Source organism: Cucurbita pepo, chromosome 16 (genome assembly GCF_057944985.1).
Source record: "Cucurbita pepo subsp. pepo isolate OVF chromosome 16, ASM5794498v1, whole genome shotgun sequence".
Taxonomy (NCBI): domain Eukaryota; kingdom Viridiplantae; phylum Streptophyta; class Magnoliopsida; order Cucurbitales; family Cucurbitaceae; genus Cucurbita; species Cucurbita pepo.
This window is the reverse complement of record NC_141813.1, coordinates 11,092,985-11,120,260: the sequence shown is the minus strand read 5'-3', so window position 1 is coordinate 11,120,260 and position 27,276 is coordinate 11,092,985. Positions and strand designations below refer to the sequence as shown.

At 39.7% G+C, this 27,276-nt stretch overlaps 5 protein-coding genes across 7 annotated transcripts; all 5 read left to right on the top strand.

Moving 5' to 3' along the window:
* Positions 1-1,139: 1,139 nt before the first annotated feature.
* LOC111777813 (protein ACTIVITY OF BC1 COMPLEX KINASE 7, chloroplastic) lies at positions 1,140-11,650 on the top strand. Of its 2 annotated transcripts, XM_023657532.2 has the most exons (19): positions 1,141-1,299; positions 1,872-2,457; positions 2,579-2,722; positions 2,861-2,986; positions 3,124-3,211; positions 3,450-3,543; positions 4,066-4,159; positions 4,327-4,381; positions 4,534-4,625; positions 4,746-4,916; positions 5,484-5,540; positions 5,618-5,701; positions 5,794-5,878; positions 6,004-6,065; positions 6,186-6,257; positions 6,321-6,425; positions 6,500-6,641; positions 6,714-6,863; positions 11,477-11,650. In XM_023657532.2, the coding sequence occupies exons 2-18, from the start codon at positions 1,885-1,887 to the stop codon at positions 6,785-6,787; spliced, it is 2,118 nt and encodes a 705-aa protein (XP_023513300.2). In that variant the 5' UTR covers positions 1,141-1,299; positions 1,872-1,884; the 3' UTR covers positions 6,788-6,863; positions 11,477-11,650. The 2 variants fall into 2 exon arrangements, with proteins under 2 accessions (XP_086974742.1, XP_023513300.2); XM_087118616.1 differs by lacking the exons at positions 6,500-6,641; positions 6,714-6,863; positions 11,477-11,650 and having other exon boundaries at positions 1,140-1,299; positions 6,148-6,257; positions 6,321-6,398.
* Positions 11,651-12,637: 987 nt separating this feature from the next.
* On the top strand, positions 12,638-15,662 carry LOC111777462 (protein NOI4). The gene is made up of 3 exons (XM_023657084.2): positions 12,638-12,788; positions 14,237-14,425; positions 15,316-15,662. The coding sequence occupies exons 1-3, from the start codon at positions 12,783-12,785 to the stop codon at positions 15,352-15,354; spliced, it is 234 nt and encodes a 77-aa protein (XP_023512852.1). The 5' UTR covers positions 12,638-12,782; the 3' UTR covers positions 15,355-15,662.
* A 581-nt stretch (positions 15,663-16,243) lies between these two features.
* Positions 16,244-20,248, top strand: LOC111776784 (uncharacterized). Its single transcript, XM_023656146.2, has 6 exons — positions 16,244-16,867; positions 16,956-17,101; positions 18,241-18,409; positions 19,371-19,469; positions 19,740-19,822; positions 19,922-20,248. Exons 1-6 carry the CDS (start codon positions 16,472-16,474, stop codon positions 20,052-20,054), a joined length of 1,026 nt encoding a protein of 341 aa, XP_023511914.2. The 5' UTR covers positions 16,244-16,471; the 3' UTR covers positions 20,055-20,248.
* A 690-nt stretch (positions 20,249-20,938) lies between these two features.
* LOC111776724 (ARM repeat superfamily protein) lies at positions 20,939-24,215 on the top strand. 2 transcript variants are annotated; one of them, XR_015412145.1, is made up of 3 exons: positions 20,939-21,315; positions 22,790-23,746; positions 23,850-24,215. XR_015412145.1 is itself a non-coding variant. In XM_023656052.2 (2 exons), the coding sequence occupies exons 1-2, from the start codon at positions 21,005-21,007 to the stop codon at positions 23,562-23,564; spliced, it is 1,086 nt and encodes a 361-aa protein (XP_023511820.2). In that variant the 5' UTR covers positions 20,939-21,004; the 3' UTR covers positions 23,565-23,818. The 2 variants fall into 2 exon arrangements, 1 of the variants encoding a protein (XP_023511820.2); XM_023656052.2 differs by lacking the exon at positions 23,850-24,215 and having other exon boundaries at positions 22,790-23,818.
* A 1,417-nt stretch (positions 24,216-25,632) lies between these two features.
* On the top strand, positions 25,633-26,082 carry LOC111777036 (RING-H2 finger protein ATL18). Its single transcript, XM_023656480.1, has one exon. It carries the CDS (start codon positions 25,633-25,635, stop codon positions 26,080-26,082), a length of 450 nt encoding a protein of 149 aa, XP_023512248.1.
* The last annotated feature ends 1,194 nt before the right edge of the window (positions 26,083-27,276 follow it).

Below are 27,276 nucleotides of genomic sequence, written 5' to 3'. Positions count from 1 at the left end.
TGAAAATAGATTTTGCAGTAAAAGATTTGGGTGGTCTTGAGTATTTTCTGGGTATTGAAGTCAAGAAAACACGAGATGGTATCATACTGTCACAGAGACGATATGCCTTAGATTTGTTGAAAAGAGTAAACATGGAAAAATGCAAACCTATGTCTACACCAATGGGTTCTGCTGAAAAATTATTCAGAGAACAAGGAATACCCTTATCAGCTGAAGAACAATTCAAATACAGAAGTACAGTGGGAGCACTACAATATTTGACAATGACTAGGCCTGATTTGGCATTTGCTGTCAATAAAGTGTGTCAATATCTTCATACACCTACTGATGCTCATTGGGGTGCTGTGAAGAGAATTCTTCGTTATGTTAAAGGCACACTAGCATTAGGAGTGAAAATTCAGAAATCAACCATGATGTTGTCGGGGTTTTCTGATGCTGATTGGGCTGGTTGTCCCGATGATCGACGTTCAACTAGCGGCTTTGCTGTATTTCTTGGAGCAAATCTAATCTCATGGAGTTCCAGAAAACAGGCTACAGTGTCAAGATCAAGCACCGAAGCAGAATACAAGGCCATTGCGAATCTTACTGCAGAAATGATTTGGATCAAGTCATTACTGAAGGAACTGGGCGTGTATCAATCAAAGGCTCCTCGCCTCTGGTGTGACAACCTCGGAGCTACATATTTAACTTCAAATCCAGTATTTCATGCTAGAACGAAACATATTGAAGTTGATTTTCATTTTGTTCGAGAACAAGTAGCACGTAAAGCAATGGAAGTTCGGTTCATTTCATCAAGTGATCAAGTAGCTGATATCCTGACAAAACCACTGTCTAAAACTCCTTTTACTACACATTGTAACAATCTCAACATGTACAAGACTTGTTGGGATTGAAGGGGACTGTTAGAATTGGTCAATCCATTAGAATAGCTTGAAGTTAGTCATGCCATAAGAATAGGCTTACTTCGTTAGTTTCCTATGAAATCGGATCTATTAGTTAATCTTTTGCCAATATAAATAGAATATGTCCTCAATAGTGTGAGGCGCAAAACTGTGTCCTCAATATGTCCTCAATATAAATAGAATATTTGATTATTAGACGCTCCCACCTGTTTTTAGTAGCTTGGACGCCGAGAATTCGAAACAACAGTGACACCCAGCACGTTTCCATCACATCTTTCTTGTTTTTTTCTTCCGTCTGCTAGAAACGTCTTACTTAACATTGCCCAAGTTTACTACATTTTCATATTTTTCTCTCAACCCCCAATTCGAGTTTAGATACATTGCTGTTCTAATCTGGGTCAGTTTCTGCTTGCTTCTGTTGATTTCTACTGATTTTTTTGGTATATTCACTCAATTTCGACTTGGGGTCTCTTTATTTTCTCGCAAAATTGCAGTGTGTGCTGAGTTCTGTTTATGGAATCATTGAAACAATTGAATGTTTGATCAAAAGAACAACATGTTCTAACAAAAGTAGTAAACGGAGATTCTTATTTTGGTGTTCCGTTCTTCTCTCGTGTTTTCTATTTGTTTTTGGATTTTAAACACGGGAGGTAGCGAATATATCACTTTGATTCTCTGTTTTTATACCTAAACCAGAGATTTCCCCATCGTTTGCATGATATTTAAACCTTCAGTTCTTTAATAGAAAAGGGTTTTGTGATTAGTCAGCTGACCGTAGCTGGAGTTTCAGTTTCTTTGATTTCTGACCATTATTTTGCTAGAATGCTTTGAGCATCCAAGAACTCTGTAATCCCAAAGAACAAATTCGCTTGTTTTTATGCTTTTTGTCTTTATATTTACGCTCCAGCTTACTCCATTTGACAAGCTAGAGATGGCTATTGACCATAATTTTCGTTTTCCTATTTTCAGGCACTATACTTGGATGGCGGCAACACTGGCTTCCCACAGCTGTTATCGCCGCGAAGCGAGGTTAAATGAGGGGAAAGGGAAACAAGGCTATGATCTATGTTTTTCAAGATCAATTTCACTTCATACATTCAATAAGATTGAGAGATCAATTTGGAGTCCTCCAAGTTCTCAACATTTCAGTGTTCGAAATGAAATGCAACAGAATACATCGCCCCCGAGGTTAAGAACTAATGGAAGAGCTGTTAAGATGGTACCTATAAATGAAGTAGTGAAAAAGAGAGCTGTATCTGCCAATAAAGTGGAGAACATAAACGGTAAAAAGCAAGTTATCAACGGGGCAAACGGTAAAAAGCGCAGCTCGTCTCTGCCATTGGTTAAGAGAACAAATGTTACAGACTCAAAGAAGCTCCCACCAATTGAGGGTCTTAAGGTTTTGCCCTCAGACGAGGGTTTCAGTTGGGCTAATGAAAATTATAACTCTTTCCAAAGGAGTATCGATGTTTGGAGTTTCGTCATTTCCTTACGGGTTCGTGTTTTCTTAGAAAATACAAAATGGACGTATGCTGGAGGCTTTGAAGATAAGCAGGTTAAATACTTTCCTCTAGTCATAGTTATGTTCTGCACTACCTCACTTTTTGTTAGTTTTTCGGTTTCTAGACTAGAACGTTGTATTTTTCTTTAATTTGATCGTCACACTTCCCATCCAGAAAAAAAGAAGGAAAAAGACTGCCTCTTGGTTGCGGGAGCGTGTGCTGCAGCTCGGCCCCACTTTTATAAAGCTTGGACAGCTCTCCTCAACAAGATCAGATCTGTTTCCACGTGAGTATGTGGACGAGCTTGCTAAGTTACAGGTATCTCATTGGTATTACTATCTTAATCGAGTTCCTGAACGCCTATAGCCTCACGCTCACGGGGATGTTCAGATATTGAGATTACAGGATGGTTGATGTCTCTGCTGAAGATTTTTGTTTCTGACAATGTATAATTAGGATAAAGTCCCTGCATTCTCTTCAAAGAAAGCAAGAGGGTTCATTGAGAGTGAACTGGGCGCCCCCATCGATACATTGTTCAAAGAATTCGAGGACCGTCCTATTGCTGCTGCAAGTCTTGGCCAGGTGCTCGTTTCATTTCAATTTAAAAGAAACATGCAAAAAGTGAAAGTTACTTGCATTTAGATCAAGTCTAGTTCTTTCTTACATATATATCTCTACTTGTACGCATTCACCATTGATTCGGATAATATCGTCTTTAGGTCCATCGAGCAATACTGCATAACGGAGAGAGGGTGATCGTAAAAGTTCAAAGACCTGGTCTCAAGAAGCTCTTCGACATTGATCTACGTAAGAATTGATTTTTAATGTGGTTCCTTGGGGATAGAACAAGCTAGTTAATACTTTTGAACTGATTCGACCGACGCCGCTGCTTATTTTGGATATGTTTGGTCATAGAATCTTATAACTTTGTGATTGGCCATATGACCTGGAAAGTTAGTGTTGATTAGGTTCTGGTTTGTTAAGTTTGAGACGTTTCATCGACGTTACATATTGAGTTCTACTGTTGTTTATACTCCATCAACAGGAAATTTGAAGCTAATTGCAGAGTATTTTCAAAGAAGTGAAACCTTTGGTGGTGCTTCAAGAGACTGGATTGGTATCTATGAAGAATGTGCTACGTAAGTAGTTGATATCATTAACAGCTATCTTTCATTGTTATAAAATGAAATGTTTTTATTGGAGGCCGCACATCTGTTTGAATGCATTTGGTTCTGTAACATATTCTTAAATATAAGGACAATATTATTTCGGAATGGCTAAGATAAGACAATTTATGGCCCCGTGGTTAGTGGTTCGTGACGACGAATGTAAATAATAAATAGTTTAGAGAGAGTAGGTTCAAATCACAGTGGTCATGTTAACGGTTGTCTTGTGAGAACGGTCAAGGTGCATGCAATTACTTATAAGATCGAAGATATGACCATCACGAAAATTATCCTCCAAACAATAGCTTCTTCCATTTTAGCTGGACTTGATGACTATTCATGTTTCGTTATTCGCACCTGCTAAGAAGATGACCCCATGTCAATGTTCATCATGAATTGTTTGTGTATAAACGACGTGTCGATTTTCTTCATTAAACGAGGTTGATTATGACGTTTCCATTAATTTTTGACTCATGATCTGTTTCCTGGTTGCAGGATTTTGTATCAAGAAATTGACTACATAAATGAAGGCAAAAACGCTGATAGATTTCGCAGGGATTTTCGTAATATAAAGTGGGTTCGAGTACCTGTACGTCCCTTCATCCAGAACACGAAGTATTTTTTTCGATTCTTATCTAAGAGAACTAAAATTTGCTAAATAATCTATAAAGTCAACCTACAAACCTTGTCTAAATAAGCTTCCTTTTCCTATATTTCTTTATTATTATTGTTTTTCTAAAGCACTCTTTTTTTTAGCTCGTCTTTTGGGACTACACAGCTTTGAAGGTTTTGACTTTAGAGTATGTACCAGGTTTGACTCCGAGCAACACGTTTTTTCAATAATACATTACAATCTACATTATGGCTGACCCCGAGCAATGCGTTCTTTCAATAATACATTACAATCTACATTATAGCATGCTGCAGTGTTACTTGAAAACGACATCGCTATCTTATGTACAGGGGTTAAGATAAACCAGCTGAATGTTCTAGATTCACGTGGCTTTAGTCGCTCTCGAATTTCATCACATGCCATTGAAGCTTACTTAATTCAGGTCAGGGCTGTCAGTCGGATTTAATGATGTTTTGTTTTTTGCACGTCTTCCACGTTAAGAGTCGATTAATTAGAGGACCGTCCCGTATTAATTAAGTGATGTACTTCTCTAATCTTTCAGATACTGAAGACTGGTTTCTTTCATGCTGATCCTCATCCGGGAAATCTTGCTATTGATGTGGATGAAGCAATCATATATTATGATTTTGGTATGATGGGGGAAATCAAATCCTTCACTAGAGAGCGGCTGCTTGACCTGTTCTATGCGGTTTATGAGAAAGATGCAAAAAAGGTTTACATTTCTTTAATATCAAATGATTTTGACTTTTCTGCTGTCCTATCTTGTTACCAACATCTTTACTGGCAAACCGCTCGGTGTCCGGCTCTGATACCATTTGTAATAGCCGAGCCCACCGCTAGCCGATATTGTCCTCTTTGGGCTTCCCCTCAAAGTTTTTAAAACGCGCTGCTAGGAGGAGGTTTCCACACCCTTATAAAGAATGTTTCGTTCCTTTCTCCAATCGATGTGGGATCTCACAATCCACCCTCCTTCGGGGTCCAGCGTCCTTGCAGACACACCGCCCGATATCTGGCTCTGATACCATTTATATCAACCAAGTCCACCGCTAGCAGATATTGTCTTCTTTAGGCCTTGTTAAAACGCGTCTAGGGAGGTTTCTACACCCTTATAAAAAAATGTTTCGTTCCTCTCTCCAACCGACGTGGGATCTTACCATTATAGTAAAAGGGATGCAAACCATACTTATATCATGTGATTTGAGTAATCCAAATGTTGCAAATTGGTTGATGCATCTGTTGTTATGGTATTACTTTTGCTAACAATGGCACAACAATGCAGGTTATGCAAAGGCTCATCGATCTCGAAGCACTTCAGCCGACAGGAGACATGTCATCGGTATTCACCGTATAGATTGAATATAAATCTCGAACTATTTTTTTTATGGTCCACCATTTTGAAAATTCTGTATTTAGGTGAGGAGATCCATTCAATTCTTCTTGGACAATCTATTGAGCCAGTCACCAGACCAGCAGCAGACTCTAGCAGCAATCGGCGAGGTACGTGAACATTCGGTTTAGCAAATGCCAAATGCTTGTTTCTGTCACATTTCGTATCGTCTTTTATAAACTCGAGCGTGGGCGTGTGGCAGGATTTATTTGCAATAGCTCAAGATCAACCTTTTCGATTCCCTTCCACCTTTACCTTTGTCTTGAGGGCATTTTCTACCCTTGAAGGTTCATCTCACTCTCTTATGCTTTAATACTGAAGTTGAAACCATTGTTTCATATTTTCAAAAGAATGACCAAATTCGACTAGACAAAGCGTCTTCTCTCAACTGAGGAATCAAATGTTGTTTCAGGTATAGGCTACATGCTCGACCCAGATTTTTCGTTCGTGAAGATCGCTGCACCATATGCACAGGTTCGTTGTGTCGTTTTTGAATAATTTTAGTTTATAGTGTTATCAAATGATCCATTCACTGTTCTTTTGGTTATCCATGAAGGTTTTTCTAGTTATGTCTGTAAAAACTGAGATGTGCAGGAGCTTTTAGAGTTAAAAAAGGAGCGAAGCGGAACACAACTTGTGCAGGAGATAAGAAAACAAGCCAATGATGTACATAACTTTCTTTGAATTTTGTCTCTATAGAGTGCAACTTCTTACAAAATACTGTTTCAGGCAAGAACATCCACCATTTCCATGCCATACAGAGTCCAAAAAATAGAGGAATTCGTACAACAGCTCGAGTCGGGGGACTTAAAGCTTCGAGTCCGAGTGCTAGAGGTACATATTTAATACGAGATCCTTGAATTAACTATGATTTCACTTCTGAAAACTCTGCACTATTCCATTCTTAGTCTGAAAGAGCAGCAAGGAAAGCAACAGTACTTCAGATGACAACGATGTACACCGTGATGGGCGGTACCCTTTTGAACCTCGGTATCACCTTGATCTCTCAAGGCAACCAAGCTGTTGCAGGTGGATCGTTCGTCGGAGCAGGTGAGTTCTTTTTCAATGGCGTAAGTTCAGTTTTGAAGTTCAAATTTCACCTCGACTGCTCGTGAAATGCAGGAGTTTTTATGGTGCTCGTTGTTCGTGGTATGCGAAGGGTTAAATGGCTTGACAAATTAGAGAAAATGATCTGAGTTTTGACCCTCGAAACGTCGTCAACTTTTTCGTATATATTCAATAACCATTCATTAGAAACTCTGCTACACAATCTGTTGAACACTGTCATAAGCCCTATTCTCTAGGACCAAGACCTATTCTCAAGGTCTTTTTTTGGCTTGTTAGTTTATCTTTAGGTTTAACAGAAGGCTATATAATGCCATTCTTTCTGCTGTTGAAATCATCAAGTTTTGAGTGTCATATTGTATGTCTTGAATAACTTTGGTGTTGTGAGTACATTTGTTCCGCTTTCGGCGCACAACAAGTGGTATCAGAGCATTGTTGTGGTATTTGGGGGTATTGTGAAAGTTTGGGCCTCATCGACCATTAGACGTGCTCACAATCGTGTTTATTCTCTTGAAAATCAGTTTTCAAGAATTGTGTTTTTGAGTTACATCCAGATTAATTATTGCAAATGGCCGAACCATCACGACGTGGATCGAGAGTGTGGAGTTCCAATCTCGAAGTAGAAAAATTTGATGGAACCAATAATTTTGGTGTTTGGCGAGGCGAAGTTAGCGATTTGCTGGTCATGCAAGACCTCGATGTTTCTCTCCAAGAGGAGATGCCTGAAGACATGACAGAAGCAGAATGGACAAAATTAAATCGGCAAGCCTGTGGAATTATTCGATCCTGTCTTGGCAAGGATCAGAAATATCCATTTATGAAGGTTACCATGGCGAAAGAATTATGGGACAAGCTTGAAGCGAAATATATGAAGAAGAGTGTGGAAAATAAACTCTATTTGAAGAAGAAACTCTTCCGTTTTGACTACAAGGAAGGTATCTCAATGGCTGAGCATTTGGATGATTTTAACAAAATCATCACTGATTTGCTCAATCTTGATGTTAAGATTGATGACGAGGACAAGGCGTTGTTGTTATTAAACTCTTTGCCGGAATCCTACGAGTTTTTAGTAACAACCCTACTACATGGAATCACTAATATTGATTTTGAAGATGTTTCAAATGCCTTAATAAACAATGAGATGCGAAAGAAGGAAAAGGAGACGTATCAAAACTCTAGCTCAAATGTTCTCACTGCTCATGGAAGAACTTCTACCTGGAAAAGGAACGAATGTGGAGAGTCTCGATTAAAGTCGAGAGGTAGATCTGATAATTGGAGAAAACTTGATAAAAATGAGTGTGCATATTGTCGACAGAAAGGCCATTGGAAAAAAGATTGTTCGATCTTAAAAGAGAAGGGGTCGAAGTCCAATGTGGTTAAAGATGACGACACTGATACAGATGATGCCTTGACAATCTCCTTATCAGCCAGCCAAACCATGGAATGGATTCTTGATTCTGGGTGCTCCTATCATATGTGTCCCAACAAAGAGATGTTTTTGGACTTCAAAAAGTTCAATGGTGGAGTTGTCTATATGGGCAATGATAGTACTTGCAAGATAATGGGAATCGGCTCAGTACAAATCAAGATGTTTGATGGGGTTATACGAAAACTCAAAGATGTGAGGTATGTTCCTGACTTGAAGAAAAACTTGATTTCACTTGGCGTTTTGGATGCGAGTGGTTATCGCATCATTTTGGAAGGAGGGAATTTGAAAGTAGCTCGTGGAGCTTTGGTGGCAATTACAGGAACTAGAAGAGGTAGCATATACTACCTCAACGGAACCACAATAATTGGGCATGCTGCTATGGCAAGTTCGAAAGAACAAGACATATCGAAATTATGGCACATGCGACTCGGGCATGCTGGTGAGAAGGCGCTTCAGACATTGGTGAACCAAGGAGTCCTTAAGGGTGCCACAACTGGAAAAATTGATTTCTGTGAACATTGTATATTTGGTAAACAAAAAAATGTGAAGTTTGGTACAGCTATACACCAAACAAAGGGTATTTTGGATTATGTTCACACCGATGTATGGGGTCCCACAAAGAATGTCTCATTGGGAGGAAAGAGGTGGTTTGTCACCTTTATTGATGACTACTCGAAGAGAGTTTGGATGTATCCCATGAGGCACAAAAACGAGGTTCTCCAAATCTTCCTAGAGTGGAAGAAAATGGTAGAGAATCAGACGGATAGGAAAATCAAAAAGCTGAGATCAGACAACGGGGGAGAATATACTTATGATCCATTCCTTAAAGTATGCCGAGATGAAGGGATCGTTCGACACTTCACTGTTCCTGGTAAGCCACAACAAAATGGAGTTGCTGAGAGAATGAACCAGACATTAATAGAGAAGGTTCGATGCATATTGTCTCAAGCAGGATTGAGTAAGGCATTTTGGGCTGAGGCTCTCAGTTATGCAGTTCACTTGGTGAATCGTTTACCTGTTTCTGGAAACGGTGGGAGAACTCCGCTTGAGGTATGGTCAGGTAGTCCTGTTAGTGATTATGATAAATTGCATGTGTTTGGGTGTCCTGCTTATTATCATGTGACAAACTCAAAACTGGATCCTAGAGCAAAAAAAGCCAAGTTTATGGGCTTTAGCAAAGGTGTGAAGGGCTATAGGTTATGGTGTCCAGAAACAAGTAAAATTGTTAATAGTCGAGATGTGACATTCGATGAGTCTGGAATGTTTTTGCAGAAAATTGAAAATAATGACGAGGCATTGAAGCAGGTGGAGAAGGTGGTGTTCTCTCCTGATGTGGTTGCTCCTACCGAAGAACCTATTGATCAGGTAAATAATAACTTTGATGTCTTAGAACAAAAAGAGCAAAGTCTTGAGGAGCAAAGCCTTGTGAATGAAAGAGTGGAGGAACCTGAGTCAATCGCCAAGAATAGACCACGAAGGGTAATTCGAAAACCTGCAAGGTTTGATGATACGATAGCATATGCTTTCTCTTTGATTGATGGAGTTCCTAACAGCTACAAAGATGCTATTCAGAGCCCGGATAGCTTACACTGGCAAGAGGCTGTGAATCAGGAGATAGCATCATTGGAGATAAATCAAACTTGGGATTTGGTACCACTTCCAAAAGGTAAGAAGGAAATTGGTTGTAAATGGGTTTTTGCAAAAAAGGAAGACTCTTCTGGTATACGTTATAAGGCTCGACTTGTGGCTAAAGGTTACGCACAAAAGGAAGGTATTGATTACAATGAAATTTTCTCACCTGTGGTAAAACATTCTTCCATTCGAATTTTGTTGGCTTTGGTTGCTCAATTTAATCTTGAGCTTGCACAACTTGATGTAAAAACTGCTTTTTTGCATGGAGATTTGGAAGAAGAAATATATATGGCGCAACCAGTTGGTTTCCAAGTAGTTGGACAACAACATTTAGTATGCAGATTGAAGAAATCTTTGTATGGGCTGAAGCAATCCCCTCGCCAATGGTATAAAAGGTTTGATCATTTCATGGTAGAGCATATGTATACTCATAGTCAATTTGACCATTGTGTGTATTATCGGTGTCTCGATGATGGATCGTTTATCTATTTGCTCTTATATGTTGATGATATGTTAATTGCTTCAAAGAGACAGATGGAGATTGATAAGCTCAAAGATGAGCTTTCTAAAACATTTGAAATGAAAGACTTAGGCAATGCAAAGAAAATACTTGGAATGGAGATAGAGCGAGATCGGAAAAAAGGTACAGTCTGGTTGACTCAGTCTCAATATCTACGCAAGGTATTGTCAAGATTTAGTTTGAATAATTCAACCAAACCCGTTAGTACTCCACTTGCTCCTCATTTCAAGCTTAGTGCTTCCATGTGTCCAAGTTCTGATGATGACAAAAGGTATATGGAGAACATTCCTTATACAAATGCTGTTGGTGCGTTGATGTATGCTATGGTGTGTACTCGACCTGATCTTTCACACGCAGTAAGCATGGTGAGTCGTTATATGCATAATCCTGGTAAAGAGCATTGGCAGGCTGTAAAATGGATTCTTAGGTACATTCTTGGCACTATTGATGTTGGTATTAAGTTTCAAAAACAAGAAATGTTTAAGCTTGACAATCGTGTAGCTGGTTATGTGGATTCTGATTATGCTGGTGATTTGGATAAGCGACGATCTACTACGGGTTATTTATTTACTATGGCTGGTGGACCTGTTTGTTGGCGTTCAACATTGCAGTCTACTGTTGCATTGTCTACCACTGAAGCAGAGTATATGGCAGTAACAGAAGCTTTTAAAGAAGCTATTTGGATGCATGGTTTGATCAATGACTTGGGTATTTTGCAGGAACATATAGATGTATTTTGTGATAGCCAGAGCGCTATTTGCTTGTCAAAAAATCAAGTCCATCATGCTCGTACAAAACACATTGATGTCCGTTTTCACTTTATTCGAGAAATTATTAGCAAAGGGGATATTCGGTTATTAAAAATTGGAACAGCTGATAACCCTGCTGATATGTTGACAAAGGTTATCACTCGTGAAAAGTTCTGGCATTGTTTAGATTTCATCAACGTCGGAAGGGAGTAGTGTGTTGACATGGTAGCAACCAAATTAGCTATAACTTGGAGATCTTATGACAAGGTGGAGATTGTTGAACACTGTCATAAGCCCTATTCTCTAGGACCAAGACCTATTCTCAAGGTCTTTTTTTGGCTTGTTAGTTTATCTTTAGGTTTAACAGAAGGCTATATAATGCCATTCTTTCTGCTGTTGAAATCATCAAGTTTTGAGTGTCATATTGTATGTCTTGAATAACTTTGGTGTTGTGAGTACATTTGTTCCGCTTTCGGCGCACAACACAATCCATACAAGAAGCACGTAAGTATAGAAGTCTTTTTTCTCTATTTATTTGTTAGAGCAAAAGCTTATTTAGATGACAGAAAAACAAGGCAGTTTAGAGAAGAAGCTGCTGGTGTATACCTGGTTTAGTCCTTACAACAATGACCTTCATCATAAATGAATTGTATTCTTTACAGTATATTTGATCCGATCCAGGACAGTTACGTGTTGTGGGCTTAGGCTGTTACGATTACGTGTTACAAATCGTAATCGGTATTAAATATTGAATCATATTAATGATAGGCACCATTGGAGGCCCGCACGAGTTGTGGGATGTTCTCCATGTTAAGGAGGGGGCCTGATTTAGGTGCATAAATGTGTATGGCAACATTTGTGCATTATGTTGGCTGGTTGGTTTGTAGACAGTTTGATTGGCTTGCTGGGTTGGCCTGTCGGGCCGAGACGTTTTCTTTCGAAATGTGCAGTGTATGGGTCAAGGCTTGTCGGAACCTCTAAAATAAATATATATTGTTTTACTCTAACGCGTAGGAATATATAGTCCTCATTCAATTATAATTTAAATTATAGGCAAATATAGCTTCGTTTTTTTGTATTAAATCTTTCAAAATGCTTCGATTAGCTTCAAATGCTCGATGTCTACAACATGAACAAATAAGGAGATAAGATCAATAATTTACTTCATAATCGTGCAATCATTATACTAAGAACCTAAGCCCACCATTAGTAAATATTATTCGCGGTAGCCCGTTACATAACTTGACCATTTGTAACCGCCTAAACCCATCGTTAGTAAATATTGTCTGTTTTGGTGTATTACATAACTTGGTTATGGTATCATTTGTAATAGCTCAAGCCCACAGTTTCGTAATTGATTATGATATCATTTGTAACAACTCATACTCACCACAATTAAATATTGTTCACGTTAATCCGTTATGTATAGCCGTAAAAAACGTCTATATTGAGAAATTTCCATACTCATATTTGAAAACTTTGAAACGTGATGAAAGAAAGTGAGAATAAAAAGGAAATATTCGAAGTGAGAAAGAGGTTGAATTTAAAAGTTCTTGTCTTTCATTCATCGTCTGGGCGTTGGCGATTGGGATTTGAACAGCTGGAAGTAGCAGACACCGTTAAACGTCCTTCGAAGCTGCGTAGACCAAGGGCCCCGCTTTCCACTTCTATAATATCCCATTACCCAACTCCTTCTCTTGTCCTACTCCCACGCCCCCTCTTCTCTCTCAATCAACCATACACTCCTTTACCTTCAAAATCCATCATCGCTACCATCTTCTCGTCGAACCCCACTCATGGCGGTAAGAAATCCACTCACACCCAGATTTCTTTCATCGCTAATCTCTCTTAACGTGCCCCAGATTTTGATTTCAGGGCTTGTTCGTTCTTGGGTTCGAGCTTTTTTATTTGATTGTTAAAGGGGTTTTGAAATATTGGAGGGTTTTATGAAATGAATCTGGTTCTTCTGGTTCTGTATTTAGTACCTTTGTTGATTGCTTTTGCCCTTGTGCCCACACCCACTTTCTTTGTTGTTGAAGTGTTTACAAGGGTTTAGCCCTTTCTGCATGGTTTTTTTAGTTTGCTAATTTTAGATGGGCTTTTCACTTGATCAGTCTTCTTAAACGTTTATGCTGAAGAAAATTTGGAGGGTTCTTGTTTCTTTGGCATTCTATGACAAATATGTGTAAATTACAGACAAACACGAAATCCCAACATATATCGTCTGATTTGGTGTTGAAGTTGAGCTCTGGATGTTTTTTTTTTTGTTTGTTTCCTATGATCTGCCAAATGTCCTACAGCTAGTTGATAGTCTCAGTTAAGAATTATCGAGGATTAGATGAAATCTCATGTACGGTTCTATCGAGTGCGTTGTATTTAGGTTGGTAAGCTTTGTATGAATGTTGAATCTAACTTCCTTGGATGATCTGAAGTGTTGCTTCATGAAGGCTTTCATTTTCTCCTCTGTCTTTACCATGTTCTACAGAAGTTTTTCTAGATGTTTCTGATATTCGATTGGGCTATTCTCGATCGTTTCGAGATTGTCTCGCCATTGGGTTGGCTCTTCATATCATGAGGTTGGGTAGCTGCAAGGTGTTGGTTAATTTAGGGAATCCGCTTTTATTATAAATCTTGATGGACAGCTGATGAGTTTTCTGTATGTCTGTTTTTGTTTTGGATAAGAGAGGATTTATTGAATTGTAACCATGTTCTTCCATCGGTAAAGATATAGATGTAATAGCCCAACCGCACTGCTAGCAGATGTGGGATCTCACAATTCACCACCCCCTAGGCTCAATGTCCTTACCGACACACTGCCTCGTGTTCACCCCCTTTTGGGGCTCAACCTCCTCGCTGGCACATCGCTTAGTGTCTGCCTCTGATACTATTTGTAATAGTCCAGGCCCACTGTTAGCAGATATTGTCTTCTTTGGGCATTTCCTTTCGGGTTTTCCCTCAAGATTTCTAAAACGCATCTACTTGGGAGAGATTTCTGCACCTTTATAAAGAATGTTTCATTCTCCTCCCCAACCGATGTGAGATCTCACAATAGACGTTAGACCAACCCAAGAAGAGGGGAGAAGATCTCAACCTTCATACCTTTGTTACTTATTTGACTGTTCTTACTTAGATTCTTACTTCCCTTGTGCCTCAATATTGAAGCACCTTACTCAATTAGCTGCAACTAAGTATACATTTATACTATATTGCCATGAAATGACTGCCATCCTTGAGTTTGTTGATTCTTCAGGAAAAAGGCAGTAGCAGTCCGTTGCCGAAGTTCGGCGAATGGGATGTGAACGACCCTGCATCTGCTGAGGGATTCACAGTAATCTTTAATAAAGCCAGGAATGAGAAAAAGGCTGGTGGCATGCCTGACTCTCCAGCAAAGGATGACCCAACATATAAGAATGGTTCTGTTCTTGGAAAGCCTCAACCTGTAAGTTCTTTGCAGCCAAATGCTATTGAATCTCTTCGTTTAGTTTTGCGAGTACTGGGGATCAGAAACTATGCTTGTGAGATAAATTTAATGTGGGATCCCACGTTGGTGGGAGAGGGGAAGGAAACATTCCTTATAAGGGTGTGAAAACCTCTCCCTAGAAGACGTGTTCTAAAACCGTAAGGCTGATGACGATACGTAACGGGCCAAAGCGGATAATATTGGCTAGCAGTGGGCTTGGGCTGTTACAAATGGTATCAAAGCCAGACATTGGGTGGTGTGATAATGAGGACGTTGGGCCCTCAAAAGGGGTGGATTGTGAGATCCCACATTGGTTGAAGAAGGGAACGAAATATTTCTTATAAGGATGTGGAAACCTCTCCCTAGCAAACGCGTTTTAAAACCGTGAGGCTCATGGCGATACGTAACGGGTTAAAGCGGACAATATCTACTAGCGGTGAGCTTGAGTTGTTACAAATGGTATCAGAGCCAGACACTAAGCGGTGTGCTAGTGAGGACGCTGGGTTCCTAAGGGGATGGATTACGAGATCCCACATCGGTTGGAAAGGGGAACGAAGCATTCCTTATAAGGGTGCGAAAACCTCTGCCTAGTAGATGAGTTTTAAAACCTTGAGGGGAAGCCTAGAAGGGAAAGCCTAAAGAGGACAATATCTATTAGCGGTGGACTTGGGCAGCTACATTTAAATGACCAAATTCTCTCGTTTTGGCACCTAAACCTTTTGCATTTACGGTTTATTTAGTGTAAATTATTAGTGATAGAGCCATTGTTGTAAATACACAAATACACCAGGTTGTTCAAACACCTTTCCATCCATATATTACAAGTAGAACACTGCTATTTTCTCATGATTTCAAGTTGGGATTTGCAGAAAAAATGGTTTTGCTGCTTGCAAGCTGCAGAATCGTGAGGCTTTTCGGATCGATGAACGGAGTTCAGCAGAATCAACACACTGACTTTATCTCTTGAAGATTGAAGCTGCTGCATTTAGAATGTGTTTATGGATAATGCTGAACTCCTTGGGGTTTGGGGATGAAGATGATTAATCATCATTGTGTTGTTATGTTGTTCCTTCTGCATAAATGGCAACTATTAGAGATTGTTGCTTATCATCTTCCCTCCTCCCTGCTGCCCTCTTGTTGTGAAATGATGCTCTCATCCTCTTTCTTCACACTTTTTCTTGCCTTAATGATTTCAAATGTCTCTCTTTCTCTGTGATCTTAAACTTTATGCTAAGGCTTGTTCATATCCTCCCTCCATCCTAACAATTTTTCTCTTAAAATCTCAAAAACTGTGTTCATCGCATTTTAGTTTATTTTATTGGTTCATTTAGAGTGAAAAGTGGAAATTTAACTAACAAAATGTGAGATCTCACATCGATCGATTGAAGATGTGAGCGAAACGTTCTTTATTTGGGTGTGGAAACCTCTCTCTAGGAGAGCGTTTTGAAACCGTGAGGTTGGCGGCGATATGTAATGGGCAAAAGTGAACAATATCTACTAGTGGTGGGCTTGAGTTGTTACAAAGGGTGTTAGAGCCAAATACTAGGTAGTGTGTCAGCGAGGACACCGAGCTCCCAACGGGAATGAATTCTGAGATCCTATATCGGTTGGAGAGAGGAGCAAAGCTTCCCTTACAAGAGTGTGGAAACCCCTCATAGGAGATTAAAATCATGAGGTTTACGGCGATATATAAAGGGCAAAAACGGACAATATCGGCTTCTAAGTGTTTATAAACAATTATTTTATCCTTAGAAAGTCGATAAAAAATAGAGTATTATTTAAAAGAAAATTTCATAAATTTTGTAGCTTCACAAATTCAGAAGCAGCAGAAGGAGTGAAAGAATTGGCTCTCAGTCAGAAATGAATGTGTGGTTCGACACTTGTTTTTCTATAATCAAGTTCAAGTCGGCCATGAATTGGTGACGGAAAACGCTTCGGATTCTTATGTTTCTTCATCCGCTCCCGCCACCGTTCTAAAACCCACAAAACTTGTCGCCAATTCCTAGTAAGAATCCAAATTCAAACATGTTAACCAATATCAATCTTATCTCCTGCAACGCTTTCTCACCGTCTCCTCCTTCAAGATTCTCAAAGCTTGGAATTCTCCATAAAACCCAAACTCGAAACCCCCAAATCATCCCCTTCAAGTATTCGACATCGGTCTGCCCCGGCATCAACACCCGTCGAGATTCAAGCTACAGAAAAGTGGGTCTGCTCCAAAAATGGCGGAGTGCATCGGGAACTCAGAATGCGGGTGACCCAGTTGGGGAAAAAGCGACGCCGGTGGAAAGTGAGCGCGGCGGTAGCAGCGGCGGCGGGAATGGTGGGGAGGGAAGAGACTGGACGACTTCGATTTTACTGTTTGTTTTGTGGGCTGGTCTTATGTTTTATGTGTTCATTCTCGCTCCAAATCAGACTCCGGTAATTACTTGATTGCCTTCTTCTTGTCTGTATGTTTGCTGTAATGCATATGCATCAAATGCTTATATGTTTGCCTGAATATTTGCAGTCAACGGACTTGTATTTCTTGAAGAAGCTTCTGAACTTGAAAAATGACGATGGTTTCAAAATGAATGAAGTGCTTGTCTCCCTTTGGTATATTATGGGGTTGTGGCCCCTTATCTACAGCATGCTGCTGCTTCCTTCTGGTAGAAGGTACCTTCATCTTCTTCCCCCAAATTTGGAATTCATTCATTCTGAGAATGTTTGAGCTACTGAGTTGATTGAACGCTTAAGCCTTTTATTTCCATGTCCAGCTTTTGGAGTTGATAATGAGTATCATAGATTGTAGTTGGGTAGCCTACATGTTAAGTGATTCAAGCTTTTTTCTCCAATGGAGTGTTCATGTCATCTGTCAGATCTCACATTGGTTGGAGAGTAGAACGAAGCATTCCTTATAAGGGTGTGGAAACATCTCCCTAGTAGACGCGTTTTAAAACCTTGAGGGTAAGCTCTTGAAGGGAAAGTCGAAAGAGACAATGTTTGCTAGTGGTGGGCTTGTGTTGTTACACATGGTATTAGAGCTAGACACCGGACAGTGTGCCAGCGAGAATGCTGGGCTCTTGTGAGATCCCACATCGGTTGGAGAGGGAAACGAAGAATTTCTTATAAGGGTGTGCAAACCTCTCCCTAGTAGATGCATTTTAAAATCTTGAGGGGAAACCCGTAAAGGGAAAACCCAAAGAAGATAATATCTGTTAGCGGTGGGCTTGTGTTGTTACAAATGGTATTAGAGCTAGACACCGGGCAGTGTGCTAGCGAGGATGTTGGGCTCCAAGGGGAGTGGATTGTGAGATCCCACATTGGCTGGAGAGGGGAACGAAGAATTCCTTATAAGGGTGTGCAAATCTCTCCCTAGTAGACGCGTTTTAAAATCTTGAGGGGAAGCCCTTAAAGGGAAAACCCAAAAAGGACAATATCTGTTAGCGGTGGGCTTGTGTTGTTACAAATGGTATCAGAGCCAGACGCCGAACGGTGTGTCAGCGAGGATGCTGGGCCCCAAGGGGGTGGATTGTGAGATTGCACATCAGTTGGAGAAGGGAACGAAGCATTCTTTATAAGCATGTGAAAACCTTTCCCTAGTAGACGTGTTTTAAAACCTTGAGGGGAAGCCCTTGAAGGGAAAACCCAAAGAGGACAATATCGGCTAGCGGTGCATTTAGGCCGTTACATCGTCGGCCTCAATGCATTGTGTGGTTAGCTTTAATCTGATGGTTACATGCAGCATAAATAGATTTTGGGCTTCCAGTTCAATTCAAATTGCATCATAGTGACATAATTTCTTGCAAGTGCAGTTCAAATAGCAATGTTCCTGTCTGGCCTTTCCTAGGACTGTCTTTCTTTTTGGGTGCTTATGGTCTTCTTCCATATTTTGTACTTTGGAAGCCGCCGCCGCCTCCCGTTGAGGAAGATGAGCTCGAGAGATGGCCTTTGAATTTTCTCGAGTCGAAATTTACTGCTGGGGTATGGAAAATTCTTCCCCTTACCATGAATGTATCTGGAAGAAGATTGTGATGGTGCTCTCTTTATCTTTACCGTTGGCATAGCCAAATATTATTTTCAGAACCATCTCATGTTGAAACTAGTTTTGAAGAAACGTTGTAGACAGTAGCATAGCCACAATCTTTTCTGAAATCTGATCCTTTCTTCACAATAAAAGTATCATCATGTGAGATCCCCACGTCGATTGGAGAGGGGAACGAAACATTTCTTATAAGGGTGTGGAAACCTCTCCCTAATGAACGCGTTTTAAAATCTTGAGGGGTATCCCGGAAGGGAAAGCCCAAAGAGGACAATATCTGTTAGCAGTGGGCTTGAGTTGGTACAAATGGTATCAGAGCTAGAAACCGGGCGGAGTGCCAACGAAGACGTTGAGCTCTCAAGGGGATAGATTGTGAGATCCCATGTTGGTTGGAGAGGAGAACGAAACATTCCTTATAAGAGTGTGGAAACCTCTCCCCAACGGTCTCAAGGGGGGTAGATTGTGAGATCCTATGTTGGTTGGAGAGGGGAACGAAACATTTCTTATAAGAGTGTGGAAACCTCTCCCCAACGGATGCGTTTTAAAACCTTGAAGGGAAGTTCAGAAGGGAAAGCCCAAAGAGGACAATATTTGCTAGCGGTGGGCTTGGGCTGGTACAAATGGTATTAGAACCAGACACCGAACAGTGTGCAAGCGAGGACGCTGGGCTCCCAAAGGGGGTGGATTGTGATATCCCACATCGGTTGGAGAGGGGTACGAAACATTCCTTATAAGGGTGTGGAAACCTCTCCCTAATGGACGCGTTTTAGAACCTTGAGAAGAAGCCCAGAAAGGAAAGCCCAAAGAGGACAATATCTGCTAGCGGTGGGCTTGAGCGGTTACACATCACTATTTTGCCCCAGCCGTTCGATTAAAAATGAAAATTAACCAGGTTGGAATCAGATAACATTTGCTGCAGGACTAGGCTTATTATTCTATGCTGGATTAGCTGGTGAGAGTGCGTGGAAGGAATTCTATCAGTACTTCAGAGAAAGCAGATTTGTAAGTCTAGCAGTTTGTTTTTGGCATACTGTTATAGTTTTTTGCACCATGTCTTCATGTCTGTGGTGGGTACTCGCTATCTCGCGCTACCTATTGATTATGTTGTTAAAACGCTTGATTTCTAGACTAGTTGAAGAACATTTTCTTGCTGCTGCTACTCCTGGAATCTGATTGATGATCAATAGTTTTGGTGTTTAGATATTTATATGAACTTTCTATCATTGAAACGTCATATAGCCTAACCTCGATCCCAAAACGTTGTTGATGCAGATCCATGCTACGAGCATTGATTTCATGCTGTTATCTTCATTTGCTCCATTTTGGGTTTACAATGACATGTCTGCTCGAAAATGGTTCGATTACCATCTTGTTCTAATCCTTCTTCCTTATTCAATTCTACGTTAGCCTTTTGGACATTAATGTTTCATATCATTGCAATGAACTCATTTCAGGTATGACCAAGGTTCTTGGCTTCTTCCATTTTCGTTGGTGCCGTTCTTGGGTCCTGCCTTGTATCTCGTCCTACGACCAATGCCAACGATGACTCCCGTTCCACTCGACCGTGCTGCTTCTGAACCGAAATGATCTTGGAAAAGTGAACTGCAAAAAGGAAACTTGGCTGTAATGGTGGAAAGTAGCTTCCAGGTAAAGGGAGAAGTTTTGTACTTACACACACGGTAGATTAGGAAACAGGGACGTGAAATGATTTGTGTTGTTATGTTATTATGTTTATGGCACAATATATTATTCTTCCAACAAGGTTGATGTTGGCCATTCCATCCCTTGTAATTATAGCATATATTGTTCGGTTTGGCTTGCTACGTATCGCTGTCAGCCTCACGATTTTAAAACGTCTGCTAGGGAGAGGTTTCCACACCCTTATAAGAAATGTTTCGTTTAAGAAATGTTTCGTTCTTATTTCTAACCGACGTGGGATCTCACAATCCACTCCCTTGAGGGCCAACGTCCTCGCTAGCACAGTGCCCACCGTCTAACTCTGACACTATTTGCAACAACCAGAACTCACTACTAATAGATATTGTCTGTTTCAATTTGCTATATACCGCAGTTATTCTCATGGATTTAAAACACGTATGTTAGGGAGGAGTTTCTATACACTTATAATAATACTCCGATGCTCTCTTCAACTGATGTGAGATCTCACAATCCACCCCCTCAAGGACCTAGCATCCTCGTTGGTACACTGTTTGGTGTCTAGCTTTGAATAGTCCAAGTCTACTGTTAACAGATATTGTCGGTGTTTTGGTCTCTTACGTATCGTCATCAACCTCGTGATTAAAAACATGAATTTTAGAACACCTCATCTACTTAATTAATATTATTATAATCGAAACAATTCGAACATCTGAATTCTTAATATCTTAATCAATAAAATAAAATAAATTCGTAAGTTAATATTCTTATTATAAGAATTTGGTATTTCATATCCCAAAAAAAATGTTAATAAATATAATAGGGGAGAGACTGAGAGTGAACGGGAGAGAGTTTCAGAGAGAGTGTGGCGTCGGAAGAGGATGAAGCAAGAGGGGAGAGAAGAGCAGGAAGATGAGATCGTGTTCGACAGAGACTCAGAGACTTCGAATCATAAGAAGCAGATTTTGATCTTTCAGCTTTCTCAAAGGCTAATCCATGGCGACCTTCTCTCCCGAATCGAAGCTGCCAAAGATTTGAGGAAGCTCGCCCGTAAGTCTTCCCCCAAGTCCCGCTCCAACCTCGGCGCTTCCAGTCTGATTCAACCCCTTGTTTGCATGCTTCTCTCTCCCAATCTTGATGCCCGTGAAGCCTCTCTTCTTGCCCTCCTCAATCTCGCTTCCCGCAACGAACGGTTTGTCCATCTCCTTCCATTTCTTCTCGCGCTAGTGTTTGATTTACATGCCCGTAGTTGTTCTAATTTACTCATGATTTCGAGCTGCCTGGTTATTAATCTCTGTTTTTTTTCCCTTGGTTTTATTTTGCTATTTCAAAATCCTTTCACTCGACTGTTCGTTCATGACCTTTTGTAGAAATCCATTTAGTTGTATAAAATCAAGGCCTCACAGCACAAACCTGATTTATACTCTGATACTGAACTTCTCGTCTTTTCTATTTCCCCTTTAATTTCTTGCCCAGGAAATTTTGATATAGATGCAGTAAGCAGCAGCGAGCTTGATTTTGATTTTAGAATGCCGTTCTTGACACCTTAGTTTTGTATTCAGGATTTACTAGTCCAGTTGGAAGGATGAGTAGAAGGATGAGTAGACTCTGTTGAAGATTGTTGGGAGAGGAGTCCCACGTTGGTTGATTAAGAAGTTGATCATAAGTTTGTAAGCAAGGAATACATCTCCATTGGCATGGGGCCTTTTGGGGAAACCAAAAGCAAAGTCACGAGAGCTAATGCTCAAAGTGGATAATATCATACCATTGTGGAGGTCTGTGATTCCTAACATGGTATCAAAACCATGCCCTTAATTTAACCATGTCAATAGAGTCCTCAAATGTCGAACAAAGGGACTCATGTGTCAAACAAAGGGTGTACTTTGTTCGAGGATTCAGAGAAGGAGTCGAACCTCGATTAAGGGGAGACTGTTTGAGGGCTCCATAGGCCTTAGGAGAGGCTCTGTAGTGTACTTTGTTCGAGGGGAGGGGTGTTGAGGATTGTTGGGAGAGTTGTCCCACATCGACTAATTAAGGGGTTGATCATGAGTTTATAAGTAAGAAATACATCTCCATTGGTATGAGACTTTTTGGGAAAACCAAAAGCAAAGCCATGAGAGCTAATGCTCAAAGTGGATAATGTCATACCATTGTGGAGGTTCGTGATCCCTAACAGATTGTTCACTCGCTTGTTAAACTTATTCCCAGGGCGATGAAAGTTATGAACGTTGTTATTTTGTAGTTGGGATCAAACCATCAACATTAAGAATGGTAAGGAGTATTTTATCCTCTGAGCTATACCCGGATTTTCGTTAGGACGTGCATGTTTAGACTTAAGGTTTCGTTTACTTAGATTTCAATTGCTACATTTTGTAGATTTGGTCGGACAAATTTCGTCAAGACTTTTATTCTCTCTCATGTAACTTGTGTTATTAGAAGGAAGAACCATTTGGGGGCTATGGCTTCTAAATTAATCATAAGAACTCTTGTTCGGGCTATGGCTTCTAAATTAATCATAAGAACTCTTGCCGAACATGCTAATTGAATAGGCAGTTATATGAGTTATAGGTCATAAGCTGATTCTCTTCTTAGCTTCAGTTTTATGACTCATACAGCTGAATCTACCACATTGTTTCACATCATTCCTATTATTTCTTTACTATCAGGAACAAGATAAAAATAGTTGCAGCTGGTGCTATTCCCCCGCTTCTAGAGCTGCTGAAATTCCAAAACCTTAGTTTGAGGGAACTAGCCACTGCAGCAATCCTGACCTTGTCGGCTGCTGCTTCGAATAAACCGGTCATCTTGTCAGCTGGTGCAACATCTCTTCTGGTTCAGATTCTCATTTCTGGAAGTGTTCAGGCTAAAGTTGATGCAGTGACAGCTCTATACTATTTATCTGCCTGCACTGAACACGAGAATTGCCCCATGATGCTTGATCCAGGAGCAGTTGCCCCTCTAATTGATCTCCTCAAAGAATGCAAGAAGCATTCGAAGTTTGCCGAAAAAACTACATCCCTCCTTCAGATCATTTCGAACTCAGATGAAGGGCGAACTGCAATCTCCAATTCAGATGGTGGCATACTAACTTTAGTACAGACAGTTGAAGATGGATCTCTTGTGAGCACAGAGAATGCAGTGGGAGTTTTGCTTTCCATGTGCCAGAGTTGCCGTGAGACATACCGCGAACCCATCTTGAAAGAAGGTGCAATCCCTGGCCTTTTGAGACTCACAGTAGAGGGCACAGCTGAAGCACAAGATAGAGCTCGCAGGCTTCTGGATTTGCTTAGAGATTCTCCTCAGGAAAAGAGAATGAGCTCAACAGATCTGGAGAGAATTGCTTACAAAATCGCTGCTGAAGTTGACGGCGTAGGACAAGCAGCCGAAACTGCCAAAAGATTAATGCAGGAAATGGTTCAGAGGAGATTAAACACTGCATAAACCGCTCGCTCGCTCCGTTTTGTACATTTTCTTTGATGTCTTCTTGACATTCCACTCACTTCTTCTTCTTCTTCTTCTTCTTCTTCTTCTTCTTCTTCTTCCAGGAGGTATGGATCTGGTTTGGCCATTCTCTGCTACTTGGATTTTCACTGAAGGAAGTAGCAACTCCCATTGCTGATGAGGTTAGAAACATTATTAGTTGATTGTATATTTTGACTCTGATCTTCTTCGTACATAAAGATTATCATTTTGTACATGAACATCTCTTCTGATATCATTTCTTAGGCTCTGGGAACTGTTAAGTTAAATTCTGTTCAGCCTTTTCAATTTTCAGCTTCCCAGGTTTGTTCCACATGCCTAGAGTATGCAATCTTTAATAATATAGGGCTATTGACCATTCTAAGTAAAGCCTTGTGGGCTAAATATTCAAACCTTTTGTTGATTGTAGGCTATGATTTATGAAATTACCAACAGTTTTAGTTTTAGTCTCGATCTTCATAAGTTCGAAGTTATCCACACTGTATAAATTAACTCAACCATGAGAACAAGCTTCCTCCCATTCAGAAAATAGTAAGAATTTTGGGGTACTTTGGGCACCATGTAAGGAGATTCCTCTCTAATATTTTTGAAGTAAACCTTGTTTTCTGAGGCGATTTCTTTATGCTTACCTTCAAGCCATTTGCACTTTGGGAACATTTCTTGGATGCTTTTTTTGGTCGAACCCTTTATTTCGGAAGAATCGTAGGTTATGTTGAGGATTGTTGGGAGAGGAGTCACACGTTGGCTAATTAAGAGGAAGATCATGGGTTTATAAGTAAGGAATACTATCTTTATTGGTACGAGGTCGGTTGAGGAAATCAAAGGCAAAGTCAAGAGAGTTTATGTTCAAAGTGAATAGGATCATATTATTGTTGAGAGTCGTGGTTCCTAACATGGTATCTGAGTCATGCTTTTAACTTAGACATGTCAATAGAATCCTTAAGTGTTGAACAAAGAGTATACTTTGTTACCCTTTGTTCAAAGGCCAACAATATCATACCATTGCCTAATAGAGTATTACCTAATTACAAGACAAAACACACATAATCGGTAAGAGAAAGCTCGACTCATACCTTCTCTCAACTTTTAACAATAAAAGACAGAAAAAAAAAAAAATCTTATTGGCCTTACTAGTCTAACTTATAGTACGATAAGTTCACGAGCTTCAAAAATGAAATAAGATTCTCACCTAGTAAAAAATAACCCATATATTTTTTGGTACATCATATCAATCACGACACGACAGTTATGACGGTGACAATTATAATGTTTCATAAATGTGATATAAAAAAATAGTTTATAAATGTGGATAAGACACTTATCGCTATTATTGAATATAATTATTAAAATATAGAAGTATAATGAAATTTCTCGTTAACAATAGTAGATAAAGATGCATAACTTTTTGTACTATTATTCCAATCGTACTGTTCTATGCATAACTTTTTGTACTATTATTCCAATCATACTGTTCTATGCATAACTTTTTGCACTATTATTCCAATAGATTTGGTTGAACGGAATAACCCGATCTATTATAAATATAAAAAATAAAAAATTTAGACAGCTACTAATTTAAAAGAATTTTTCTTTTAATATTTTTTTAAATAAAATGAAAAAAATGTAAGAGGTGTTTTTTTTTTTTTTTTTTTTTGGGGCGGAAGAAAACGTTTGAGCCTGTAAATAAATTGAAGGCATGGGAAGCTTTTCTGGTACCTTTAAGCAATCGCCGCCGGCCGCCCATCGTCTCCCCGCCGGAATCATCGCTCGACGTGAAGAAAAGTTGAACAATTCGAAAGTCGATGAACAGAAGAACAATATATAATACATCCTTCTTCTTGAATCGCGAAGAACCTCCACTTGAAAGTGAAAGGATTTGGCCCACGCCTTCCCCCAAAAGTCAGACTCCACAGACCTTCACCTCCAATAATTTAATGGCGGAATCGACGACTTAATCTTCCTCTTCACTCCTTCAATCTCTTATAAACTCTGCTCTCTCCTTCAATCTCCTTTCAATCACAGCACCGCCATGTTAGGTTTAATTTTTCTCAATTCGCGTATTGGACTCGCCATCATTTTCTTCAACACTTTCGTATGGATCCCGTTGTTTCGTGTCAAGGAAGCGATTCTCGGTGTCGCTAGTGTTTTCCGCCTCGCTTCCTTGCCAGAAATGGACAGCTCCCGCGGCGGAACTCTGCTGGTGAGAAGATACGAAGAGTTGCAGAGGAGCGATGATCGAACGGAAGAGGAGGAGATGTGCTCCATCTGTTTGACGGAATTCGCGAGAGAAGATTCCGTGTGCAAATTGCCGGACTGTGCGCACGTTTTTCACTTCGATTGCATCGAGAAATGGCATGAGAGGAATCGCTTCACTTGTCCTCTCTGTAGATGCTTCTTCAACATCGAGAAACACCATGAGAGGAAGCTCCGCTTCGTTGTTCCAGATAATCCTTCCTCCCTATATTATTTCTTGCAGTGATTTCTTCTTTTCTTTCGTTTCATATCGATTGTTCTACTGTATATTGCTTTCGGATTTCCAGTTCTTTTGTGTAAAAATCTTTGTTCTCTGAACTTCGGAACGGATTTCTCTGTAAATGCAACGATTTCCTTTCCGGGAAGGTTAACCAGAAAATCAAGGAACGGTTCTTCCTGGGATTGAAATTATTTGGAAATTCTTCTGGAACTCTTGTTCATTAATAATCAGTATCATCTATGCTTTAAATTTTGTAATATTTTTCATTTTTTGGAGTACGATTTATGATGTAAATTATCATAAAATATGAAAATTTCAAAATGATTTGGATTGAATGATGAATGAGGATAAAAACAATTAAGGGGAAGATACGTGATCTATGAGTTTTTATTATAGTTTCAAAATAACACTTTTTTCGGTGGACTTTCGGATAATTCTTTCGTGTAGCTCGAAAAAGAAATACATCTTTAGTATCGTCAAATGAATGTATTTGTAGGAAAGTCTCGTAGTGGCTGATCCCCAAAAAAATGGAAAAAGATTGAAAATCGCCAACAATTGGTCGAACGGGAAGAATAGGAAATAAAAGAGTTTTTTCCATATTGAAACACAACATTGGATAAGGGACGTCTTTGTTCATTCATCGGCATTACCGACCAATCTAGGCTCTTGAAACACGACATTGGATCCGGGATGTCTTTGTTCATTCATCGGCATTACCGACCAATCTAGGCTCTTCGAGAGTAAATAATAGGATAGGCCATAGCCTTTACTTTCTATTGTTCTTGTCGGTACAGTGAATAAGAAAGAATCAGCTATTTGAAAAACCTTACTCGGGTAAGAGTAAACGAGTTTTTTAAAGCCTATAGACATAAGATTTCGACAAGAAAGGAGCGAGACCTTGTTTACAATTCAATCAGGTTCGAAATTTAACTCAAATTTGGGAACCGAACTCATTTTCTCTTTAGATTAATGCATAGATGATCTAATAAGACCTCTTATATTATTATTAAGACTTTTTTTAAAAAAAAATTTATTCAGACTTAATTATATAATTTGTTTCAAATGTCAATGCATGAACTCAATTTCTCAAACCCTAATAAAAGCCATCGCCCTCTAAATTGACCAATTCAAGTGGATGTACAAATGTTGGTAATTTTATGATTAATTATTTGTTCATTGGATTAGATTAGTTGCAAAATA